This window comes from Branchiostoma belcheri, unplaced genomic scaffold, assembly GCF_001625305.1.
Source record: "Branchiostoma belcheri isolate BF01 breed outbred unplaced genomic scaffold, Haploidv18h27 scaffold177, whole genome shotgun sequence".
In the NCBI taxonomy this organism is placed as follows: domain Eukaryota; kingdom Metazoa; phylum Chordata; class Leptocardii; order Amphioxiformes; family Branchiostomatidae; genus Branchiostoma; species Branchiostoma belcheri.
Genome location: NW_017803235.1, coordinates 151,353 through 175,412, shown reverse-complemented (window position 1 = coordinate 175,412; position 24,060 = coordinate 151,353). Strand labels below are relative to the sequence as shown.

Sequence of the window (24,060 nt, the reverse complement as noted above, 5' to 3'; positions counted from 1 at the left end):
TCCGCGCGTATTTCTTGGGATTATGACTTACAGTTTGCAGGTACTATGATACTCTTACGTTATCAAGTTAACAATATGTAGTAAACGGAAGATATGGTTATGAAATATAACATTGTTCATCTGTTTAAACTGCCGTGCCGGGGGTTAAGGGGGCGGCAACAGTTGGGGCGGGCGTCCGCCACCAGCGCGATTTATTTAGGCTAGATCGTACGTATTTGACTGGGGATATAGCTATTTTTACGATACGTTGTTACCACTTGTTAAGTTCTTATACACTATTTACATACACAAAGCTGTTCTTAATCTAAAAGATATAGAGCTTTACGGGGAATTGTCGCATATGGTAACGTGTCGTTGTTGATTTTTGTTGTTAATTTGAATTACTGGATTACAAATAGTGCCAACGTAATAAAGAAAATATTACGTCAAATCGTGAGTACTAGTAAATATTTCGAAAATTATACCACGATCTTGCTTTCTTGAGGTATCGAGTTTACAGATGACGCTCAGTAAATTTGAATGGTCGTATTCTCTCTCCAAAGATATTATGGCCATTAGTGCTCAGAGGCGGATGTATACGTTTGGTTTCTGAATACATGTATATGAGTTGAAATACGATTCTTATTCGTTTGGCGTAAATTTACATTCGCCTTGATAATGTTGCTACTTACGTTGGTTAGGACTATTGTTTATATGAATTTTTATACTAAGCCTTTTATAAAAAGAGAATCGTCATACAGCTTTTAGTATATTCTCTTATACTTTGCAGATTCACTTTTAACGAAAATCTTATTAATTGATTTTTCCTTTTTTAAACGCCACTTTCAAGTGTCAATTTTTTTCGTATTCGGTCCTTGACTATGCATTCATGCCTCTTTAAAGTATGAACTAAAATGCACACTGGCTACGGATTGGTCTTTTAAATTCAGTTGTCAGAATTTGGGGCTTATATCTACCTAAGTTTTAGTCATCTTACCGCTATGATGTCCAAAACTAGAAAAAAAGATCTAACATTGAAGACGAAAATTCACCATGTATATTTTAATTATCTTTGAATATAAAAAGACTACCTTGGGAAGCACTTTGCATGTATTCATAAAAACGTTTATTACAGATAAACAGTAGTTTAAATTGTATATGATTTATCATTCGTAACAACATTTTGCATTATTCTTGAGGAGAGAGGAAGGAAATTTGACAAAAATTTAGAAAAAAAAATAGGTAACCTGCCAGGATACTGAAAGAAAAACCGTAGAAGTGATGACTGAGTAGTTTTTTATAAGTTATAAGATTACTTTTTTATCAAACCTTCGTTATTTGTTATCAATTGTGTGCTGACATATGGTAGTTGTTTTAGGAACAATAAGTAGAAAGGATAAATAATGCACATAAATTATGGTTTAAAATGTGGTCATGTGGATTACAATATGCTAGATGATCAGTGCATCTCTATTCGAGCCGTGTATATAATTTTCATTGATGATATACATGTAAGACAAGCAGTAAATCTTTAAATCATACTAATTCATTACTATTCAAAAACTCTTCCGTTTGTCAAATAAGGTCAAGAAGCTAATGACGCCATTATCGTAAGAGATCTGGTAAATTGGCACTATGCACAGGATTGACTCCATACTTGATGATTGGTAGACTGGTCTGTCGAAGACAATTCAATCTTCTCTCTCCGTGATTGACATCAGGTCCTGTTGCTGCTGCCCCTTTGTAAGCTCGTACTGCTTTAGGTAAAAAAACAGGATTCGGTTAAAACTGTACCGCAGCGCTGACAACTGGAAAGTATAATATAGTTTATCTATGCTTAGATTGAAAAAAATGACGTCATAAAAAAGAAAGCTGTGTGGAAAGGTATGTGGGATCGGAAATCTTGAATTTTGAAAATTGCATTGTTTTTAAGATACAGCCTCAAAACGCAATGCAAATGGACGGAAGATGTTCATATTTGATTTGATTTGATTTATTAGGCTGATAACACTCATGTATGCAGCCAGGACTGCCCAACTAGCCGGAGGCTATTATAAAGGGCTAGCCCTCACAACAATAACATAAACAATTCGGAACAGTTAACAGTTAACGGTGTCAGTTACAATGATGTTCATATTAACGTTTTTTTGTAAAAAAAAGTACGGAGTTAAGACGAAAAAAATTTGGTTAAAAAAACATGTTTTAAGAAGAGCTAATAATATTGTCCGCCATCTTGTATTTTGTCCGATGAGCATAAATTATAAATATTTAATTATAGGAATTATACATAAATTTACTGAATTATATATAAATTACAAAATTACTGATCTTTTTAAAATAACTGCCTTTTCAGAAACACGTTGCCATGGCAACACGAAAAGGCTGTAACTCATCTAGTTAATATTAAATTGTTGCCAGATATATCTTAGAATAAATACACCAAATTTAACGGTTCTAAAGTAAGCTGTTCAGGCGCTATCGGAAATGAAAGTGAGCGCGGGCCTCAACCCCCCCCCCCGTCTTAAAATGGGTTAAACAGTGTCTACAGCCAGGCTTGCCCCAAAAATCCAATACATGATAGTCTATATATCAGAAATAAAAAAATAACTTAACTCTCCCTCATTGTACTGCTCCTATCAGAATGAAACTGTTTAATTTTCTTGACGAAGATTAAGGATGAATTTCCGAGTTTAATTTTTCTTTTTCCTTTGTTTGTTTGTTTTGTTTTAACGGTTTCTACCAGCACAAATAATTCTTAACGATGCGGATTTATTATTGATTTTTAAAATAGAGGTTCTGGATAAAAGAAATAATTTAATTTTAAAGTGAAAAAAGGTACTATTGGAATCTGTGTGTATTAGATACGGGAACCAAATAATTTCAAATTGGACTTTACTTACCGGAAATCGATGTGATTTTTCAACAACAAAAAGGATGCTGTCTGGCGGAGAGTCATCCGGTGGGTCGGGAACAAGTCGTCTTTTCCTGAATATGGGTAACCCGAATATCTTCCTGACCAATCCTGAAGCTTCAGGATCAGCCTCAGACTCTGTCAGTTTATCCGTCTGTAGACTATGAATTCTGGCATCGACCCTACCCGGCGGAGATATCGGTTCTGCGTGTAAGGCAGCTGCGGGCTGGGCCTCAAATGACAGGTCAGCGTCGACTTCTGAAAAACATAGAACAGCGTTAAATAAATAGAATGTGTTTCTTAATCGTAATTTTTGTGACTTGTCTTTTTTTCCAGACTTTGAGTAAATTACGAATATAACTTTCGTCAACTTTATCCTTTTTCAAAGACCTATTCGATTTTACTCACCTCAGAACTACTTATTTTGTTCAAGAAAGTTATTAGCTTTTTAATATTTAGATTGATTTCATGACAATAGACAATGGTGTTTCTTTCTAGCAGTTAAACTGGAGATTCAGTCCAATTTCTGGTTTTGATAATTATCTGAATGGCGACCGATAAACACATTCTACACATCCATACACGGATTATAATACTTTTTGAAAAAAAGGAAGAATTGTGACGCTAAATTTTCTAAAAGTGCTACATGTAAAAATAAAAGATATGACATGCTGATTTTTAATATTTTGAAAAAAAAAGCTACTAAGCAATTTTTCCCTTTCTTACGATCACGATTAGCTAAATTCTAACAAATATGAATAAGCGTTATTACAGTTGCAGATAATTTAGGGGATTTTCTGAGACGAAATTCTGTCAGATATAATTCACGTGCATTTAAAAAAATACGTCTGTACAAACACCCGCTGATATAAAAGGCGCTTACTGGCATAGTAAACTACCTCACTGTCATTTACTTGTTACTCACCAACAATCCTGTCATACAAAACGTTCTTTGGGTTTGTCTTCACAGTTTCCTCACAAGACTTGGACTTTGGGTAGCATTCGTGGTTATCAAAGAACTGGAAGGCGACACATCGTGGATGTATTGTGCACTCCCGAGCACACTGTTCTAACGTGGTGGAGCGTGCGTAAATAATCCAGATGTCATTTCCAGGGCAGCCCCCGCGTCGGGCGGTATAACCGTCCACCATAGGGGGTGTGTCTTGGGTAATCATGTAAAGAAATCGAGAAATTACATTTGTTGGTTTATAGCGCTGGTTTTCTTTTTCCTGTATCAATGTTTCATCATCCCAGTGTAGTTCCCAATAAACACACAGTGTCTCCTGATATCAATCGTTCTTGAAACGTCTAACCATTACTTAAAAGTATCGTTAAAATACACCCTTCTTATTGTGCAGGCATACTCTTAGTTAACCCTAAACAGTACACCTGGGGTCAGCGCGGACCCCAGCGCTATATATTCTGTAATATCTTTTTTGTTTCTAAATATTTTTTTCTGAAATTTTAAGTAATTGTCACCCACAAAGTTGTCTCTCAATACAGTGCAGAAAACTCCATTTCTACCATCTATAAAAAAAATTATATCTGATTTTCTTTTGGGGTCCGCGCGGACCCCAGCCGGCTTTCGATCATAATGGATACACTGGCATTCTTATACATTACCTTATTTCCGTTTTTATATGTTTTTATGCACTCATCGTATGTCTACCAAGTTTTCAGAGAATGGTGTAGTAATAGAATTAAATTTTAATAACTTTGTGTTATTATGACGTCATATGACGTCAGAGCTAATAATATAGTCCGCCATATTGGATTTTGACCAATGACGTCATCAAATTAGCATATTCTATGCATATCAAATGATTTAACTTATATTCAATTATGTAAGATGTTATTAATGTTGGAAAAGAAGTGTAATTTAATATAAAACTCAGAAAATTTTCATGTTTAAAACAAAATTACTTCTATTTAAAAAAAAACTGCCTGCTAGAAACCCGTTGCCATGGCAACACAAAAAAACATCAACTTACTAGTATGAACTTTTTTTCCAGAGACATTTTAAGAAAGGTCTCCAAATTTGATACTTCTAGCGCAAGCCGTTTAGCCGCTATCTGAGATCAAATTTGGGCCTCAAAAGCCCCTTCAGTCTGAAATGGGTTTAAAAATCGGGTATTTCTTCTTGTCTTCTTTTCTTTACCAAAAATTAGAAAAAGTTCAAAATGTATGATTATTGTATGTAATGTGGACACAGAGGTTCCCACATCAGTTTGCAAAACAATTGAGCTGGTAGCATGTTGATAATTTCTAAAAATTAGCAAAAAACTCTTCTGGGGTCCGCGCGGACCCCAGGTGTACAGATTAATCAGTCCGGGAAGGTGTACTGTTGAGGGTTAATGATGTATAGCCTTTTTAATATCAATCTGTGGGTGTTGAATAGTATACTTAGCTATAGCATCTTAGGTGGCCATGCAAAAAAGCAACTACCCTATTCATTACATTATAGAGTAGGCAAAAAAAGGTTTATAGAATAGTACTTTACTAATTAGCAAATTGGAAAAAATCAATTATAGGTATAGTCGATAAAACCAATATACAATAGAGCAAGTGTCTACGTACTGTAAACGTAATTAAGATTTAAAGGCCATTAGATACTCAGTTCAGTTCATCCTAATACTAATTACTAATTAGTAATTACTAATTAGCAATTACTAATAGATACTAATTATAAAGAGTTTCCAATGAACTTTGAAACATTAGTTATTACTGACTTTTGGCTATTAAAATTAAAAGTTTTTCTTAGCCATAGCATGTTAACTATAGAACCTACCTTTAACTGTTACTTCCGCATTATATTCGATTAAACCCAACTCGCTTGTAGCTGCACAGGTATAGTTGGCGCTTTCAACAACATTTTTCAGCCGAACAAAACTCCTCCCATTCTGTTTAGTTTGGTCTTCTACATACTTGTAGTCCTTTAGCCACTCTATGTTCTGTCATGTAAAGTACGTCACTTCAAGATATACCGTTGTTCTTCCAAACTTACCCCGAACATACAGGTTGGCTTTGTAAGAGTAGCGCGTACCCAGACTGTTGGTAGCCACACACTCGTATGTGCCTTCATCTTCTTCACGGGTACTGTTGATTTGAAGAGAACCTGAAAAACGACACCAATGTGCAGTTCTATCTTGTGATCACATTTACAAGATTTAACCCGCACCAGGAAGAGGTTCCTCATGAAGAACAATGTGTAACCAACTTAGCATATTTTAACGTCGGTGATGTTGCCAATTATTTTCATTGTTTCCACCAAAGGTATGACCTATTTAGACAATTTTAGAAAAAAATAGGATAAACACTGTATGACTCCTTTTTTTGCAATATATACCTGATATCAAAAGCTTTATCCGATCGTCTGTCATGTCTACTGGGACCATATCTTTCAACCAGGTGATGTCAGGTGCAGGGTTTCCACTTGCACTGCACACGAGAACCGTCGGGCGGCCTTCCTGTACTGCTTTCAGTTGAGGTTGCCGGTTTATATCAGGGAAGCCAGCTGGTAGACTGTCCTCTGTGAAGGGTTAATCATTACTAGATGAAGGTAATCCACGTTAGGTATAGTAGGCTTAAACATAAAGGTTAATGCAGCTATTTACGTTTCATTGCTTGTAGAAACCTTCTGACCATGAAAAGCTAAAAATAGCAACAAAATTAGAGTAATACAATAAAAAATAATCAAACAAGCAGGTCTTAGAGGCGCTCCGTGTACATACAATCAAAAGACGTTGTGGTCAGTAACGTAACTGTCTTAATTATCAAAATTCAAAAATTACATTAGAGATCTATAACTATGTACAAACGTCAAAAAATTATGGCTTTTTACTAAATCTTTTTTATGCAGAAGCTAAATGATTTTAGGTAATTTATATGGAATATTCCATTTTATCCATTCACTCAGTTTTAATGCATTAACAAATGACGTATACAATCCCAATAACCGTTATCCAGGATGTTGCAAAACTAGGAACAGATTCTTTGATGAACCTTTTTCTCACCTGTTAATATGTTGATGGCCGCACTAGCTTCTTTTACAGACCCGTCGTTGACGTTTTCCACTCTGCACGTAAATGTGTCATTATCACGTGTGCTTCGCAGGGGGTCTATTCTCAGTGCAGACGCTCGTCCATTCTGATATTCTATGACGTCATATCTGTTCCTGGCACTTGGGTCTATTGTCCTGCCGCCCTTTTTCCATAGGATGTTGAGCTTCATATTTGTCTCACAGAAAAGGGTGATGACGTCTCCATCAACACCTGTTGTGTCTACTGGAGGATGTGTGATGGACAATGTGACTCGCTGGTCTGAAACATCAACAAAAATCTAAACAGTTCGATCTTATAATAACTAAAACATATAATTTCTTCGGTTTACAAATATGAGAAAAATTCTTTTTTTCTAAAACTGCATCGCCTGAAATCAATAAAAGTTTCTTATCAATATCCTTTAATAAATTTGACTCTTTTTTTTACAAAAAAGGCTGACTTGGTCGTACTGAAAACTTTAAGTTCACTTTAATGAAACTTTTGATATTCAGTACAATATCCTATTGAATGAAATGAAATATCCACGCATATCTGTAACAAAAACTCGAATCTTGAATGTAAAAAGCATTAGATATTAATTTTAGATTTCTGTTCAGGCTCATTTCCACCAAATATTTTATATAAATATATATGGACTTCAATTTGTCGACCAATACACTTTCCGGCTGACTTCAAACCTCCACAACTCTAGCTTTTTTAAATCCCTTTTGGTAATTGATTTTGCTTTCTTAATACAATGCCATGAAGGCTTGTGTTAGTATAGTCATAGCCTGAGAACGAATGTTGTTGTTGTTTTTTTTTCCTTTGAAGGCATTGGATTTACTGGTCACACAGCTACACCTTTTGTCAGTCAACTTTGCAAAGGGCAGTTCTACAATTTAGGAGAGTTTAATCAATAAGCGTATGGAATGTAAACAGCTCCGCAAAATACGTACTTGAAATACTTGAAAATAGAGATTTGAGAAAACGTGATATACTGGCAGTACGTACCTGTTTTACAGGTATTTCCGTCGAGCTGAAGGCTATCAGGACAAGCACACGTGTGACCAGCCGGCGTGTTGAGGCAGAAATGACTACATCCACCGTTGTTGATGGCGCAAGGACTTGTTCCTGTTAGAGATTTAGACAGGTATAATTCGTTACTGCAGTAACATGCGAGAGTACAGTGGAACTGTCAACCTAACAACGAACCTACTGCACCGGCGATCTCGTTGCGTTTATCTCGCTGCTAATGCCAAGTGAAAAGGAGAAAATTAACAACCAAATACATTGCTGAATTCTGTGACTTAAATAAAACAGCGGCGGGCTTGACATAAGATAAAGTCTNGAACCTAGAAAACGACACCAATGTGCAGTTCTATCTTGTGATCACCTTTACAAGATTTAACCCGCACCAGGAAGAGGTTCCTCATGAAGAACAATGTGTAACCAACTTAGCATATTTTAACGTCGGTGATGTTGCCAATTATTTTCATTGTTTCCACCAAAGGTATGACCTATTTAGACAATTTTAGAAAAAATAGGATAAACACTGTATGACTCCTTTTTTGCAATATATACCTGATATCAAAAGCTTTATCCTATCGTCTGTCATGTCTACTGGGACCATATCTTTCAACCAGGTGATGTCAGGTGCAGGGTTTCCACTTGCACTGCACACGAGAACCGTCGGGCGGCCTTCCTGTACTGCTTTCAGTTGAGGTTGCCGGTTTATATCAGGGAAGCCAGCTGGTAGACTGTCCTCTGTGAAGGGTTAATTATAGTAGGTGAAGTTAATTTACGTTAGGTATACTAGGCCTAAGCATAAAGGTAATGCAGCTATACGTTTCACTGCTTGTAGAAACCTTCTGACCATGAAAAGCTAAAAATAGCAACAAAATTAGAGTAATACAATAAAAAATAATCAAACAAGCAGGTCTTAGGTGCGTTCCGTGTACATACAATCAAAAGACGTTGTGGTCAGTAACGTAACTGTCTTAATTATCAAAATTCAAAAATTACATTAGAGATCTATAACTATGTACAAACGTCAAAAAATTATGGCTTTTTACTAAATCTTTTTTATGCAGAAGCTAAATGATTTTAGGTAATTTATATGGAATATTCCATTTTATCCATTCACTCAGTTTTAATGCATTAACAAATGACGTATACAATCCCAATAACCGTTATCCAGGATGTTGCAAAACTAGGAACAGATTCTTTGATGAACCTTTTTCTCACCTGTTAATATGTTGATGGCCGCACTAGCTTCTTTCACAGACCCGTCGTTGACGTTTTCCACTCTGCACGTAAATGTGTCATTATCACGTGTCCTACGCAGGGGGTCTATCCTCAGCGCAGACGCTCGTCCTTTCTGATATTCTATGACGTCATATCTGTTCCTGGCACTTGGGTCTATTGTCCTGCCGCCCTTTTTCCATAGGATGTTGAGCTTCATATTTGTCTCACAGAAAAGGGTGATGACGTCTCCATCAACACCTGTTGTGTCTACTGGAGGATGTGTGATGGACAATGTGACTCGCTGGTCTGAAACATCAACAAAAATCTAAATAGTTGGATCTTATAATAACTAAAACATATAATTTCTACGGTTTACAAATATGAGAAAAATTCTTTTTTTCTAAAACTGCATCGCCTGAAATCAATAAAAGTTTCTTATCAATATCCTTTAATAAATTTGACTCTTTTTTTTACAAAAAAGGCTGACTTGGTCGTACTGAAAACTTTAAGTTCACTTTAATGAAACTTTTGATATTTCAGTACAATATCCTATTGAATAAAATGAAATATCCACGCATATCTGTACAAAAAACTCGAATCTTGAATGTAAAAAGCATTAGATATTAATTTTAGATTTCTGTTCAGGCTCATTTCCACCAAATATTTTATATAAATATATATGGACTTCAATTTGTCGACCAATACACTTTCCGGCTGACTTCAAACCTCCACAACTCTAGCTTTTTTAAATCCCTTTTGGTAATTGATTTTGCTTTCTTAATACAATGCCATGAAGGCTTGTGTTAGTATAGTCATAGCCTGAGAACGAATGTTGTTGTTGTTTTTTTTTCCTTTGAAGGCATTGGATTTACTGGTCACACAGCTACACCTTTTGTCAGTCAACTTTGCAAAGGGCAGTTCTACAATTTAGGAGAGTTTAATCAATAAGCGTATGGAATGTAAACAGCTCCGCAAAATACGTACTTGAAATACTTGAAAATAGAGATTTGAGAAAACGTGATATACTGGCAGTACGTACCTGTTTTACAGGTATTTCCGTCGAGCTGAAGGCTATCAGGACAAGCGCACGTGTGACCAGCCGGCGTGTTGAGGCAGAAATGACTACATCCACCGTTGTTGATGGCGCAAGGACTTGTTCCTGTTAGAGATTTAGACAGGTATAATTCGTTACTGCAGTAACATGCGAGAGTACAGTGGAACTGTCAACCTAACAACGAACCTACTGCACCGGCGATCTCGTTGCGTTTATCTCGCTGCTAATGCCAAGTGAAAAGGAGAAAATTAACAACCAAATACATTGCTGAATTCTGTGACTTAAATAAAACAGCGGCGGGCTTGACATAAGATAAAGTCTGGAGAGAAAAGAGAGTAGAGAGAGAGAGAGACAGAGAGAGAGAGACAGAGACAGAGGGGGGGGGATAGTTTCTCACTCATAGTCATACAAATCATGCGTTACCTGGCTGTTTGTCTTTGTCAATCAGCTTAAAATAAAAAGGCTCCCAAATGGGTGTGAGCCATGGCCATAGACTACTGTTGGGTTCCTGCCTGTGTCCTTCTCTGCACTCATAATGGAATCTGCAAATGACATGTATTGTTTGACTGGTTATATTCATCAATATTTTCAAACTGTATTAAATATTATAGTGCAGTTGTAGGAATAGTGACATTAGCGAAATTATCAATACATTACCGCACTGATAAATTATAAGAAATAAAAGGCCCTAAATATAAACTGACATGACGACGAACCCTTAAGCGACGGTCACAACCCGCCGTACGTGCTTTTTCTCCGTACGTTTTTTTGGAGGCTACGTCTGCTACGTTTTTTCTGAAAACGTGCGGAAGGAGTGGAATCGACGCACGTCACTCGCACGTCACTCGCACGGTTTTGCAAGGTGTAAGAGTGTGCTCTGCACGTTACGTCTGGCCATGAGCAGTTGCGTGCATTGTACGTTGCGCAAGTGGCAAGTGAGTTGTACGTGCTTACAACGTACGATCTCTGTGCGATTGCAACTTTACCGTAAGGACGCCGTACTCACACGTGCTTCTTCCGCACGGCACGTGCAGGCACGCACGTCGCCCGTACTCGCACGCACGGGTGGTGAATCCGCAGACCGCACGTAGAAAAGTTTAACATGCACTTTAAGTTCTACGGCGTGTCTGCGTGCTCCCAATCCGTACGGAGGCAGTACTCACCACGCACGGATGCCTGCGTTGCCCACGTTTTTGCACGTAGACAGCACGCAGGAGCACGTACGGCGGGTTGTGACCGTCGCTTTTAGAAAGTTAATACTGAGCTTTTTTGACATTTTAGTTCTATTACTTTTATACGAATATTGACTAACTGAATCTCCAGTCTGTCCAGAAGATCCTGTCCTCTGACACAGCGATGCCGTAAGGAGGGGGTGCTAATTCCTCCTCTACAAGCAGCTTCCGGACTCTTCCATCTGTGGTTATAGATTCAATCCTTTTCATCCCATCGTCTGTCCAAAACAGCCGCTGCTGTGTCACATCTGTAAAAATTAACGGCTATAATTCAGCCATGTAATCTCAGCCATGTTTTTTTGTCTACGTTTTCTGTTTACGTTTAAATTAATATCACTATCATTTTACAAATGAATATTCATTTACTGTTATTTGGCATTTAAAGGGGTAAAGTTAGTAGGCATAAGTAGTCAGGCGACATTTTATATATTATGCACATGTAGTATGCCAACTCCTTCAGGTGCTGCAAAAATATCTGTTGCGTCGTCTCCCTTTTACAATTTACAAAACAAATTCTCTATTTCAGCAAGAAGTGTATGTATTTTTTTATAGAGGGACCTTTATATCGCTCTGATATTTGCAATTACAGTTACTGATTAAGACATTGACAAGTTTCTCTTTAAAATCAACAAAGATTACGATTCAACAATGTATTAAAACATGCAGTATTTAGAAGGATCTAAAGTGCGGTACGTTAAAATCAAATACCAATGATAAAATTTGCAAGAAAAAAACATGTATATAATTATTAAAAAGCTGAGTATGTTTCAAGGGTAATACCTAAGGTTATGTCGGTAGGATATTTTAGATCAGAGCTGACCAGAACTTTCCTCTCCTTCCCATCCAGAGTGATTCGTTCTATTTTGCCATCTCCCAAGTCACTCAAGTCACTTAGAAACAGGTACCTGCAGGAAATAACAAAAAGCGTCACAGGCGACAGAACGGGTTTGTTACTCCGTGAAGGAGGTCAGGACCTCCGCACGGAGTGTTGTGAACGGCTGGTTTTTCGTGTTCGCAGTCAAAACACTGGATTCCCTTTGTGTAATCGGCACGCAATTTTATACGCCGTCTGCGGGCATGTCCGTGTTGATGCACAAATGTGTATTTTTGCCATTGCTGCTTTCGCGGTCAATGTAATATTGCAGACGCACCCCTACAATTACGAGGCGGATTGGAATGGTCCAGAAAAACTCGTTGTTTGGAATAGCAGTGGAGGGGTGGAACTTCATGCAGATACGGGGTGTTTTTGATAAGTGGTTCCAGATGTTTTTGCCCGGGCTTAAGAGATGGCAAGTTTTTTGGAAGATGTTCGCAGCCAAAACGCATTCTTCCGTACGTCGCATTTCTGTGTAATTTCGCATGTGGTGTGGCATTATGTCCGTGATGATGCACGTCTTTTTATTTTTATTATAGCTGTTTTGATATTGAAGTAAATGCATATTTTAGAAACATCCCTACTTTTACAATTAGGTAGTTGTTTGTAGCAGAGGTTCTCTAAGCAGATATCCCGGGTATCTGACCGGCGGCAGTAACACTCGCGGTGCTAGCCGCGACTGTTGCTGGAATTTGGCCTATTCCAGTCGCGCTGTCGTGACACGACCATGATAGTCCGATCTTTATGTGAATGCAATGATTGTCAGTAGTGTGTGTGTAATTAAAATGAACTTCGAACTTGAAGCACAGTATCTTTATACGCCATGTAATGGATCCGGATTTAGGTCTTATGTTTTATGGTTGTGACGCGCCCTCATTGTATTAACCGTTGCCTAATATTGAATGAATGAAGACCTTTATTGTACACACATACCCACTGGGTTAAGTACAGGTCACAAAAAAGAATGGAATATAGATAACGTTACATATATACATCGTCAAGTAGCTACAATCAAGTAAATTCAGTTTCTTCTCATTATAATGTCTGCACAGTAGGTCTGGCGTTGACGCCTGGGATTGTTTTTGTTGAAATATATAAAACTTCACGGAGGATTGTCACCTATGGCTTCTTGTTTTTTATTTTGTAACAGGTCAATATTTTAAAAAATGTATCACGTACAGATTTCAATTAGAATTCAACTTCTGTGACGTTTGTTTCATGATATCAGTATCACTGCCCCTAGGCATACCATGCCCATGCATTCCCTGCACGTTTCTCATTTAGTAAACATTTTGTACGTACCAGAAAAGGGCACGCCACGATAGCCCGTTATTAAATAAGTAACAAATAACACATAACAAGGTCAGTTTTCCTTTTCAAGAAAAAAAAAATACAAACTATTTCTCGCCGGGCGCATTAATAGTATGCAGCCATAGACATAGATTTTTTTTTTAATTACCGTTTGTTTTCTTTTTCGAAATGTTTTCTGCTTCTTACAGCTACATATCGAATGGTGCCAAAATATACATTTTGTTATAATTATTATTGTTTAAATTATTTACAATACCCTTCTCCTGAATTAAGTGCCTCTTTGAGTATCTCAGTACTTGTTGGAAACGCATTTTCTTGGACTAAAAAAATATTTTTCGAAAGGACAAAATAAAATTGGGTCTTGATACGATATCTGAGAGTTTCTGTTAAATCCATCTGAATAACGAATGCTCTGGTGACAAAAATACTCAGTAGTCTACAAATATTTTGTGACTTTATATCACATCAGCAATAATAAAAAGAAAAGTGTAACGTATCAGAGAGTCGCGTCTTTAAACACTTCATGGTGGAAACTTAATGTGCCATACCTGTCTCAAAAAACTGTGTTTTAACTAAAAAGAACAAGGGTTGTGTGGCGTACGGGCAGAGTGCTCGACCCGGGTCCGAGTTCTGATATGCTACCGATCTCGTGCCCTTGGGAAATGACCTTTACACGACTTTCCTCACCTCGCTCATGTAAAAATGAGTATTGTACTGCCCCCCTGTGTTGGTGGTGGCATTAATATAAGTTGAAAAAACTTGAGTGTGCCTTCAACACGTCTTATGGTTACATATTGTTATAAAATACGGCTGCAGACGCATGCATGGTGCTACTCGAATATGCGTCAGAATGTATTTTTAGCCTAATTGTGTGTTAAGATAATATATTTACCCCTTAATAGGATCAACTGCCAATCCTCTGGGCCTGTTCAGGTCTTCACTCAGAAAAGTTCGCCGATAGGATCCATCAAGTTTAGACATCTCAATCACATCTCTCCTCATATCCGTCCAAAACAGATTATCTCCTATCCAATCAACAGCCAAGGATGCCGGAGTGACGAGATCAGCATCGATAACAACCTCGCTATTAGAGAAGTAAATATGCAATGTTAAAACTCTGAAATCGCTGTCTATCTGTGTTTTGTTAGTTTATGTTTTTCTTGTTAAATAATGCTATTTATTTAATTATTATCTTGCTTTGTAAGCTGGCAACGTCCTAAGCCAAGCTTTTGGGACATTACATACCACCTGCGTAAAAATGATAAAAAGATTCTGAGAAACACAAATAGACTTTTTAAACAGCCGTTGTTGTTTTCGCCATGAGATTACAATAGACGGAAAAAACGAAGTAAAATATCTAATTGAAAAGATTGAATATGGCAATGGTTGAAAAAAAACACTTAATAATTACTAATAAGCAGAAATTAACCTTTGTCGTGTATCGTTTAGATACGTTCTGTAGATGGCGTTGCTTTCCAGTTCAAAAAAGAACAACATTTGTTTTTTCCAGTGAAAGGCCAAGCTTATAACTTCTCTTATGCCGGGTAGCTGGACGTATTCTGGAGTAGCCGAACTGTCTAGAAACAACTTTCTAATATCCCGTTCTGTCGTGTACAGTAGATAAGGTCGCCTTTCGTCATCTAAAGAAATATAGAGTTATGTATAACAACGCTTTTACTGCAAAAAAGTATGATTAGCATTTAACCCTACCTAGACCGGGCTTTTTTTGACATGGGGGGACGGGGGGGCTCTTTTGACCCCCCCTAAGAACTCGCGAACGGTATGTCGTATGACCACCAGATTTTTAGAGAATGGTGTACGAATAATAATTTATCATATCTACAATTTTTATGTCGTTATGATGTAATATGACGTCATTATGACGTCATTAATGTGATTTTATTGGCCAAAACCGTCTAAATAGGTTTTTCCCTGAAAACTAAATGGTTTTCAACATAACTGTACCAAAAGTGTTAATGACAGAATTTTATGGTGTACTAAGTCTTATGTTGCCCATAGCAACACCGGTGACGTCATAAAATGACGTCATGCATATTTAAGATATCCGCCATCTTGGATCATCAATCTTGAATTTTCAAAAATAGTTTTTTTTCATGATAAAGCCTAAAATACATCGTAAACATACTAAAGACCTTCATTTAATCCTTTTTTGGAAAAAGAAATGGAAGTATTGATGAAATTTTAATGAAAAAAACCTGTATATACCTGTTCTATTGATATGGTCCGCCATCTTGGATTTTGGCCAATGACGTCATCAAATTAGCATAAATTATGTATATTTAATGATGAAATTTACATACAATTATATGGGATGTTATTAATATTAGAAACCATGAGTAACTTGACATAAAACCCATAAAATTCTATTGTTGAAACAAAAAGTACTAAATTTAGCAAAAAATGCCTGTCAGAAACCCGTTGCCATGGCAACACAAAAAATTATTATCTTACAACACAAAAAATTATTATCTTATTCCAATGATAAAGAATTGTTGCCAACAATACTCAAGGAAAAGTCACCAAGTTTGGCCGTTCTACGGCTAGTCGTTCAGACGCTAGGTGACATCAAAGTTGCCGCGGGCACTTTTAGCCCCCCCCCCCCGGTCTAGGTAGGGTTAATAAAAAAATAAAAGGAAAAAAATTAGGAAAAAAATGACAAAAAAGATAATTGTAAATATCCATTGAATTAAATGAACTTAAAAATCTCAATGGGTCAAAATATTCTGAAAACAGTTGTGTTTTCTTAAAACGTTTCTTAAAAAAAGAACATGGAGTTGATACAGCTCGGCGACTTTTCAGGCACCTTCGAGCAAGATACACAATTGTAAGCATTTGTGGCAATTATAGATATTAAGCAACATCAGGGCTGGGACAAAAAAAAACATAGAATTTTTCTGGGACAATAGAAAAATGAATGCCAGCCCTTCTTTGGTTTATCAGGCAGACGTCCAGGCTTTTAGATCCGAAAATGCCCCCCCCCATGACTTTTCTGTCTACTGTGCAATTATAGTGTGCCTGGGAGTGAACATAAGCAAATTTAAGTTGACTTTAAGATGACATAATTCAATTATTTTATGCTCACCTCAATACAGTTCATCCTCATTTTGGGACAATTGAATTTTTTGGGACTGTGCTGGGGCAATATAAAATTTAATTTCGAGGCCTGAACATTTACCAAAAATGATAACATCTTACCTGTCACTGAAAACACCTGTACCTCACACAGAGACAGGTAGTCCTCCCGGCCGATCAGCTGGACAGACACCCACCTCCCTAAGATGGGCTCCTCACACCGCACGTCGATAGTCTCTCCTTCCGATGGAGTTTCCGAGTAAATGTCACCACATGGTGTATTTCCACGGAAGTCCTCATATGGACCGACTCGTACCATGAAGTTTCGCAGTCGTTCTCCTGTAAGAGGTGTATTTCTACCTTTTTAGAACAGGTGTTCTAATTTTTTAGACATTTAGAACCTTTTTTGTTAAAAAATGTCGGAGAATAGCGTTCAATTTGAAAGTTGTAGTATTGCGCTATTTGAACTTTCAAAACAACAAATATGAATAACATAGTAAGTTCACACCCTTCACTACTGATTAAGAAATCATACATCCGAGTAAATGTGTTTTTAGCTTTAAGTTAGTAAATGTGATTTTATGTATTACCGTATATACTATTGTTTTTTATTGCCGGTATAACCGCCTTTCGGCGTAACATACCACCCTTTCACATCTCTAAAGTAATAAAAATATCAACTGATAATAATTATAGTTCTAACAAACTGTTTCCTATCTACTCACCACAGCAGTCTCCTCGGTTAATGACTGTCACGTGACTGATGACGTAAGTGTCTCCAAGATCAACCTTCCACCACGGCTCGTACTCCAGGTCCGTGTGTGTGCATTCCTTTAGAGGGTACAGAATGGTTCCTGTGTTTCCGTCCACAGCTCGTTCCGCAGGATATTCCGATCTCAGCAAACTGCTCTGTGAGGCCTTTTTGTTCAGTGCGACATTTACCTCTGCAGGAAAAAAACGGCGTTTGTTACATGCAATATGAGACATATTTGTACATTTCCTCCATGAAAAATGGAGGTATTGTTTTTGGTGTATCTGCGCGCGCGCGTGTGTGTGTGTCTGTGTGTCTGTGTCTGTCTGTCTCTGTATGTGTGAGTGTGGTGTGTGTGTGTATGTGTGTCTGTGTCTTCTCTCTCTCTCTCTCTCTCTCTCTCTCTCTGTGTCTTTCTGTTTGTCTGCCTGTCTCTCTCTCTCTCTCTCTCTCTCTGTGTTTGTGTGTGTTCCTGCATCTTCGTGGTCGTCATAACTTCTGGACGCATTTATGGATCGTGATTATATACTGATAAGCCGTAGGAAGACGAAAGATAATTTCAAACATGTGTCTCCGGGTAACTGACCTTAGTAATGCAGCAAATTATGCAAATGAACACTTTATTTGCATAATTAAGTAGGAAATTTGTAATTACACTGTTCACATAATGAGTATCGTCCAGTATCAGGGTGAAAGGTAAGAAGTTACGAGGTACTTAGTTGTACGAAATTGTACGAAGTTAGAAATGACTAAGCCTTACTTTGTACAGAGGGCAGGGGCTGGTGTATGATGTACAGAGTTCACGTACCACGGCGGTCTGTCACTACGGCATTCTTTCCCATTGCTATGCGCGTTCGAAAAGGTATCGGGTTACAAGACGCTATTTTGGCCTGTTTTGGACTACCCGTAAAATATTTGAAAATAAACAAATAATACTTAGGCGTAAATTTCGTCAAATTAAAATGAAATTATAGTCTTAACATCCTTTAAATGTTACCTTTTATGTTAGATCACTGATTTTTTAAAATTTCGCTCAGAAAGACGATTATTTTCGGGTTTCCGGGCACAAGTCATGTCACGATTTTAGGCAAACATCGTTCAAACCTGGCTACGTATATTACCCCAGATCCCCGATTTTTTAATTTTTCACAGACTAGGAATAAGATCAAAAATCGTGTTTTAGGGATTTTTTAATTTCTGATTTTAAGTCTAGTTTTTGTCGACATATTGGTGAAAAAATAGCATTTTTGGACATTTTTCTCACTAAATTACCCATAATTAAAAATTGAGGCCATTTTTCGAAAATCCCTAAAACACGATTTTCGGGACAACCGTTACGGTCATTTTGAGCCGTAAATGGGGTATGTTTGACTCTCCATGTTTCCAGGTTTGAACGAGTTTTGGAGACATGTCATATTGCCAGAAAGTGTGCATTGTGTTATTCATACTGGCGTAAAGAATCATTACAGTATTCAAGGTCACTCAAGGATACGACAGTAGCTTCGCTACATGTTACATGTCCACCATAAATAATAGCGGACATGTACTGTCAAGCAAACTATTTTTATCTATAGAAAAGTATTGTTTTTTATCTGTTGCGAGGCACACAGGCAGAAGTGCTTGTTTTGCCGCTTTATAGTAAATGACCGCAGGTGACCCCGAAATAGAACGCGGGTTCGATTCGAATTGCCCAGATCGAACACGATCGAACACAGTTCGGGTTCTATGACATGTGGGAACTTTGCAGCCCAGATTTTACCACCGTGTACTACCGTGTGACGTAATCTAACTTCGTACGAAGGGCGGGGGCCAGGGTACGACTACGAAGAACGAAGTTAGAAATATCTGAGGCTAACTTCGTACTGAGGTCCGGGTCAGGGTACGAAGTTAGAAATAGCTTTCCTCCTTCAGATCAAGCACTCTTCAAGACGCTCTTTTTCTCAGGGGATCGGGGATTGGACCTCCTCAATTTGACAACAAACGATGTCAAAAGGCTTCCATCAGGAGGAGTGCTGTTCAATAAAGTTTTGGAAAAGACCCTACGAGATGGAAGAGGCAACGTGTTCATTGGCCAAATATCCTGTTAGGGGCTTACATCTATATATAGACAAAGCCCGCCAGTTTGGCACTAGTTGGGACCTTCCTTTTTCTACTACAACCAAAGAGGGCGAGATTTCCGACAAACAGGCACTAGCACAATGGAGGCAGCGCTAAAACTAATACCTAAAAGCAATGGACGACGACAAAGGAGAGACCTTGTACAGTTTTCTAGAAGTGTGTACGATCACCCTAGCAATGACGGGCATACGGAAGGACCAAGTCATTGACCAGATCGGGTGGTATTCTGAACAAACACCAGCTGTCAGTCACTTGCTCAGTCGGTGTGGACTGTACATATGTATAATTGTGTTGCTGAGGCCCAGGAAAAATGTGTGTTTCCTGTTTTTCGAACGACCCTATCTGCATCTGTAGCAGTATAGCCGGTATAACCACCCTTCGGCGTAAAACATCAGCTTCGCAGGCACGCGGCGCGGTGGCAGCTAGCTATACCAACCCGAACGACCCTTAAAAAACCTGACGACCCCAGACTTGTTTGGGGGGACACACCCCTGAAAGTCTAAAAAAAATAACGTCTAAAAAAATTCAGGGCAATACTGACTGGTTTACTGTGCACTGACACTAGATGTTGGTGCATAGTGCTTTATGTGCACTATGTGCACTATCCTTTAGTGCATAAGCAACATCTAGTGTCAGTGCACAGTAAACCAGTCAGTATTGCCCTGATAAAGATGACAGAAGGTCATCGAAACGTTGGCTTGAAAAATAAATGGTTGTGATAAAAAGAACTTTACTATTCGATACTTATTATTGTTTTACAAGCGGTCTAAAACTTGTAATGAGGAACATTCAGAGAAACTAGAGTGTCAGAAAAATTGAAAACATCTGAACTCAACATCTGCTTTGAGACAAAGCCGACAGACGTGACATGAATTGCAAACTCATTTGCTGCTACCATTCTAAGGTCAAGTTGGCACGCTAACTGGGCAATTTTCTGGACCAATACCATTGTCGAGGGGAGTATTGACTGAATTAAACTTTTGAGAGTTTATTTTAGTATAATTACACGATTTTAACTGATGTAAAATTTTCCAGAATGGGAACATAAGGTGAAAAGGGAACATTTGGCGAAACATCAGTTGTGTATCGAATTTTTGACGCATCTGCAATCACTGTGTGCTTTGAATCACAATTCGACTCACGGAGTGACTTGAATACAAGACAGAGCCGCACTGGCCTTGGCCCTTGCGTACGTGCAAGTTATCCAACCCAACCCAATCTAGGGGTCAGTTTCGAACAGATTTTCTGGTAAGTGTAGGTAAATTGCTCTTTTTTCAAAAGACATATTAAATAAGGCAAGTAACACTTTTGTTTTCAAGGGATAGCTTAAAATTTAAACGTTGTAAATAATTATATGAGATACTTTGAGTTAAATTTGAAGTAAAAAATGGCCCCCTCCCCCGACTCCCAATGGAACACGCCGAGAATACTACTGACCTTAACTCCTGGACACCAGCCAACCACCGGTCAACCATGTCCGAACCTCCCGTACTGCCGAATGTCTTAAACATTTTGAAATAAAGATCGCCGACAGGATTAACTGTCACATAACTGCCAAAGTATATCGGAAGCCTGTACGCCAACTAAATAAAACATCCTCAATTTGCCTTATGCCGTAAACTAATGCATGGCTCCTACGTTTGTGACTAGAGCTGGAGATGTTTGATGTCCAGAACACATTTCCCTGTCCGGGATAGCGTAGCCATTTGTTGGGTGCTATTACCTCTTAGAATAAAAAAAACAACAACTCACCCTCACCCCACCGTCAAAAATACAAGTACATCACTGCATATTTTAGTATAATTCGTGTTGCACTTAGAAACCATTATGATTTCATCGCCAAGGCGATTACTCCCTACTTGGCATAAAAGTAAAACATGAATGTTAGGTGTGAGTGACTTGCCTGAGACTTCTTTCATATCTTACGAATTTAAAAATCCCATTTATAATTTCAGAGGATGTTATGTCTTTCAACAATTATTAGGCCACACCGATTTAATTTTATGGATGACATCATCTGAAGACCCCCAAACTAGTGCGCGCGGGCGAATAAAAAAAAATTCCGGCCAAAAATAAAAATGCTACTAAACCACAGGAATACAAAGCTGGTATTGTGAATTCGCGACAGTACTTAGCGACGTATACGACAAGCCGGCACTAACTGGCTTTATGCGGAATTTATGAATCGGTACTGTACTTATGCACTGAGTTCTTGAGTCGTGGAGCTTCGGTAGCCTGGGTCCCCGGCTCCGTTTTGTCGCTGACTACCATGGACTACCCAGGCCTAGAGCCAGGCCAGAGCCTCGGTGGACGTGATATTTTTTTTTAGGGCGACAGGCGAAAATCAATGCGCGCGATGTCATCCATAAAATTAAATCAGTGTGGCCTTAGTCTGAACAAAAATTCTCAAAGATGCATATATCGACCAGGATAAATTCAAGTCAAAGGCTCGTTATAGATTCTCTAATTATTATCGAGCGTTTATTTGCTAAGTACACACGAATTTTCGGCATGGACCTCCCCTCAGGCCATTTGTATATAGCAATCTGGCTTCTAGACCCAAAAGTCTATTGACTACCCTCTCCCTGCCCCTCCCAAGCCAATTTCTACCTCCATCCCAAAACTACCGCACGGTTCCTACGTGCTAGTTTCTCGTGCGTGTAATCCATGGCTTGTCGCCAATGATAATTTACTCTTCGTCCCATTTCTTGGAAACAACGAAGCCAAAACGTCTGTTTTAACTTCTATGACTAAACGAAGTTTGCAGTTATGTAACTTTAAAGGCCGTTAGGACAAGCAGTGCATGATAAGAAAGATATGCAAGCGAACAGAAAACCTAAGAATTTTCATGTAGTTCAGAAAGTCGTGTATAATTTTGGGCTGTTTTGTGTTTCCTACAATTATAGATTCATACAAAACAGGGCAAAATCTACGATTTTATACATTATTACACATTTCTTACGGTAACAGAATGCATAATATGTTAACATACCCGCGATGGCCAGGTTAACAAAGGCCAGACTGACCGCTAACAGGACGACCTGCCCCACCGGCTCCATGTTGTTGACAGTCTGAGAACTGGTTTCCCTTGACCTGACTTGCCTTGAAAGTTATGTGCAACCTTCAGGGCTTTCTTCTTGAAGGAAACTTGGCGTTAGGCTGTTTTCAGTCTGGCAGGACGCCTGTTTTTCAAATCACATGCTTCAAAGGCGCTTTGAAGTGTGGTTCAGGGACAGTGCACTACACTGCAGTACATTAGGGGAGACCCAGTATCTTCTTCCGGTAAGGCCATGTTGATTTGATTATATGGATGACATCCACGCGCGCATGAATTTTCGGCCGTTTCCCCCCATCAAAAAAAGTTTTCAAACATAGTGTAAATCGTGCAAAACAGTTGCTAAATGAGCAAAAATATACCATAAGTTGCAAGGAAAACATTTAGAAACGATACCAATGTCGAAGAATGCCCAAAATCAAAGGAAAAAAGACAAAAATGTAAAGAAATGAATTCGAAGAGTAGATTATTCGCCATAACATATTCTGTGCCATTTGTTCAACCTTCATGACCACGTAGATTTCATAGTGAAAGCAACTTTTTTTTTTTGCAAAACTTTTTTTTTTATTCGCACGCGCGCATCAGTTTTGGGGTTACCATAGGATGTCATCCATATAATCAAATCAACATGGCCTAATGTCCAACTGCCGATACCGGCAATAATTGACATGTCTCGGGTCGAAGGTCACCAGCGTAACTGAGTCTAGGCCGGACTGGACGCCATCGAGACCAAGGTGGACAGGGACGGGGATTGGACAGTGTCTGTGGGCAGGGCGATCCAATCAGGGATTGTGCAGGGGGGGGGGGGTAGTCTGTAGTTCGTTCGACAAGTTATGTGCTGGAGCTGTTGACTGTGGCCTCTCCGGCTTCTCCTGATGCCAGGCACGGGCTTCGCATCTTACGCGTGCAAGGTCATGCTGGATCTTATACATCAAGGCAATATTGTTTCTTTGTTTGGCGATGCATGGTCAGGTCAGCCCGTAACCAGAGGAGATGCGTGCATTGAAATGTTGAACGATGAAAGTATTTCTTTAATATTGGCGACGCTAGAACGTCAATACGAAACGACTTATTTAGTTTGAAACCATACACACAAAATACACACAGTGACAACTCAAAAACATCCATTAGGTCCAACAGTCTTAATTGATTATCACCTCTAAAGACCCCCAAACTAGTGCGCGCCGGTGAATAAAAAAATTCGGCAAAAATAAAAATCATTATGCTACTAAACCAAAGAATACAAACCAGGTATTGCGGTAGTACATAGCAACGTATATTACAAGCCGGCATATGCTGGCTTTTTGCGGCACTGTACATATGTACTGTGTTTTTTTAGCCGTGTAGGTTCGCGGATCGGTAGCCTTGGTGCCAGGCTCCGTACTGTCGCTACCGTGT

At 38.5% G+C, this 24,060-nt stretch overlaps 2 protein-coding genes across 2 annotated transcripts; both read right to left on the bottom strand.

The window, feature by feature from the left end:
* Positions 1 to 1,234: 1,234 nt before the first annotated feature.
* LOC109467173 lies at positions 1,235 to 6,003 on the bottom strand. The gene is made up of 4 exons (XM_019765117.1): positions 5,895 to 6,003; positions 3,816 to 4,052; positions 2,880 to 3,148; positions 1,235 to 1,736 (listed from the first exon to the last, which is right to left on the bottom strand). Exons 2-4 carry the CDS (start codon positions 4,039 to 4,041, stop codon positions 1,671 to 1,673), a joined length of 561 nt encoding a protein of 186 aa, XP_019620676.1. The 5' UTR covers positions 4,042 to 4,052; positions 5,895 to 6,003; the 3' UTR covers positions 1,235 to 1,670.
* A 5,532-nt stretch (positions 6,004 to 11,535) lies between these two features.
* Positions 11,536 to 22,680, bottom strand: LOC109467159 (low-density lipoprotein receptor-related protein 4-like). The gene is made up of 7 exons (XM_019765101.1): positions 22,600 to 22,680; positions 17,464 to 17,682; positions 16,862 to 17,077; positions 15,075 to 15,285; positions 14,538 to 14,729; positions 12,241 to 12,365; positions 11,536 to 11,708 (listed from the first exon to the last, which is right to left on the bottom strand). Exons 1-7 carry the CDS (start codon positions 22,664 to 22,666, stop codon positions 11,536 to 11,538), a joined length of 1,203 nt encoding a protein of 400 aa, XP_019620660.1. The 5' UTR covers positions 22,667 to 22,680.
* Between the last annotated feature and the right edge of the window lie 1,380 nt (positions 22,681 to 24,060).

Excerpts from the sequence above, each read along its gene's own strand:
- LOC109467173 (XM_019765117.1), bottom strand. The coding sequence starts at position 4,041 with ATGGTGGACGGTTATACCGCCCGACGCGGGGGCTGCCCTGGAAATGAC. Across the intron at positions 3,149-3,815 it reads TTTGTATGACAGGATTGTTG|AAGTCGACGCTGACCTGTCA; the intron begins GTGAGTAACAAG and ends TATGTTTTTCAG. Across the intron at positions 1,737-2,879 it reads AAAAATCACATCGATTTCCG|CAGTACGAGCTTACAAAGGG; the intron begins GTAAGTAAAGTC and ends TTTTACCTAAAG.
- LOC109467159 (XM_019765101.1), bottom strand. The coding sequence starts at position 22,666 with ATGGAGCCGGTGGGGCAGGTCGTCCTGTTAGCGGTCAGTCTGGCCTTT. Across the intron at positions 12,366-14,537 it reads GCAGTTGATCCTATTAAGGG|GTACCTGTTTCTAAGTGACT; the intron begins GTAAATATATTA and ends TATTTCCTGCAG. Across the intron at positions 11,709-12,240 it reads TCCTACCGACATAACCTTAG|ATGTGACACAGCAGCGGCTG; the intron begins GTATTACCCTTG and ends TAATTTTTACAG.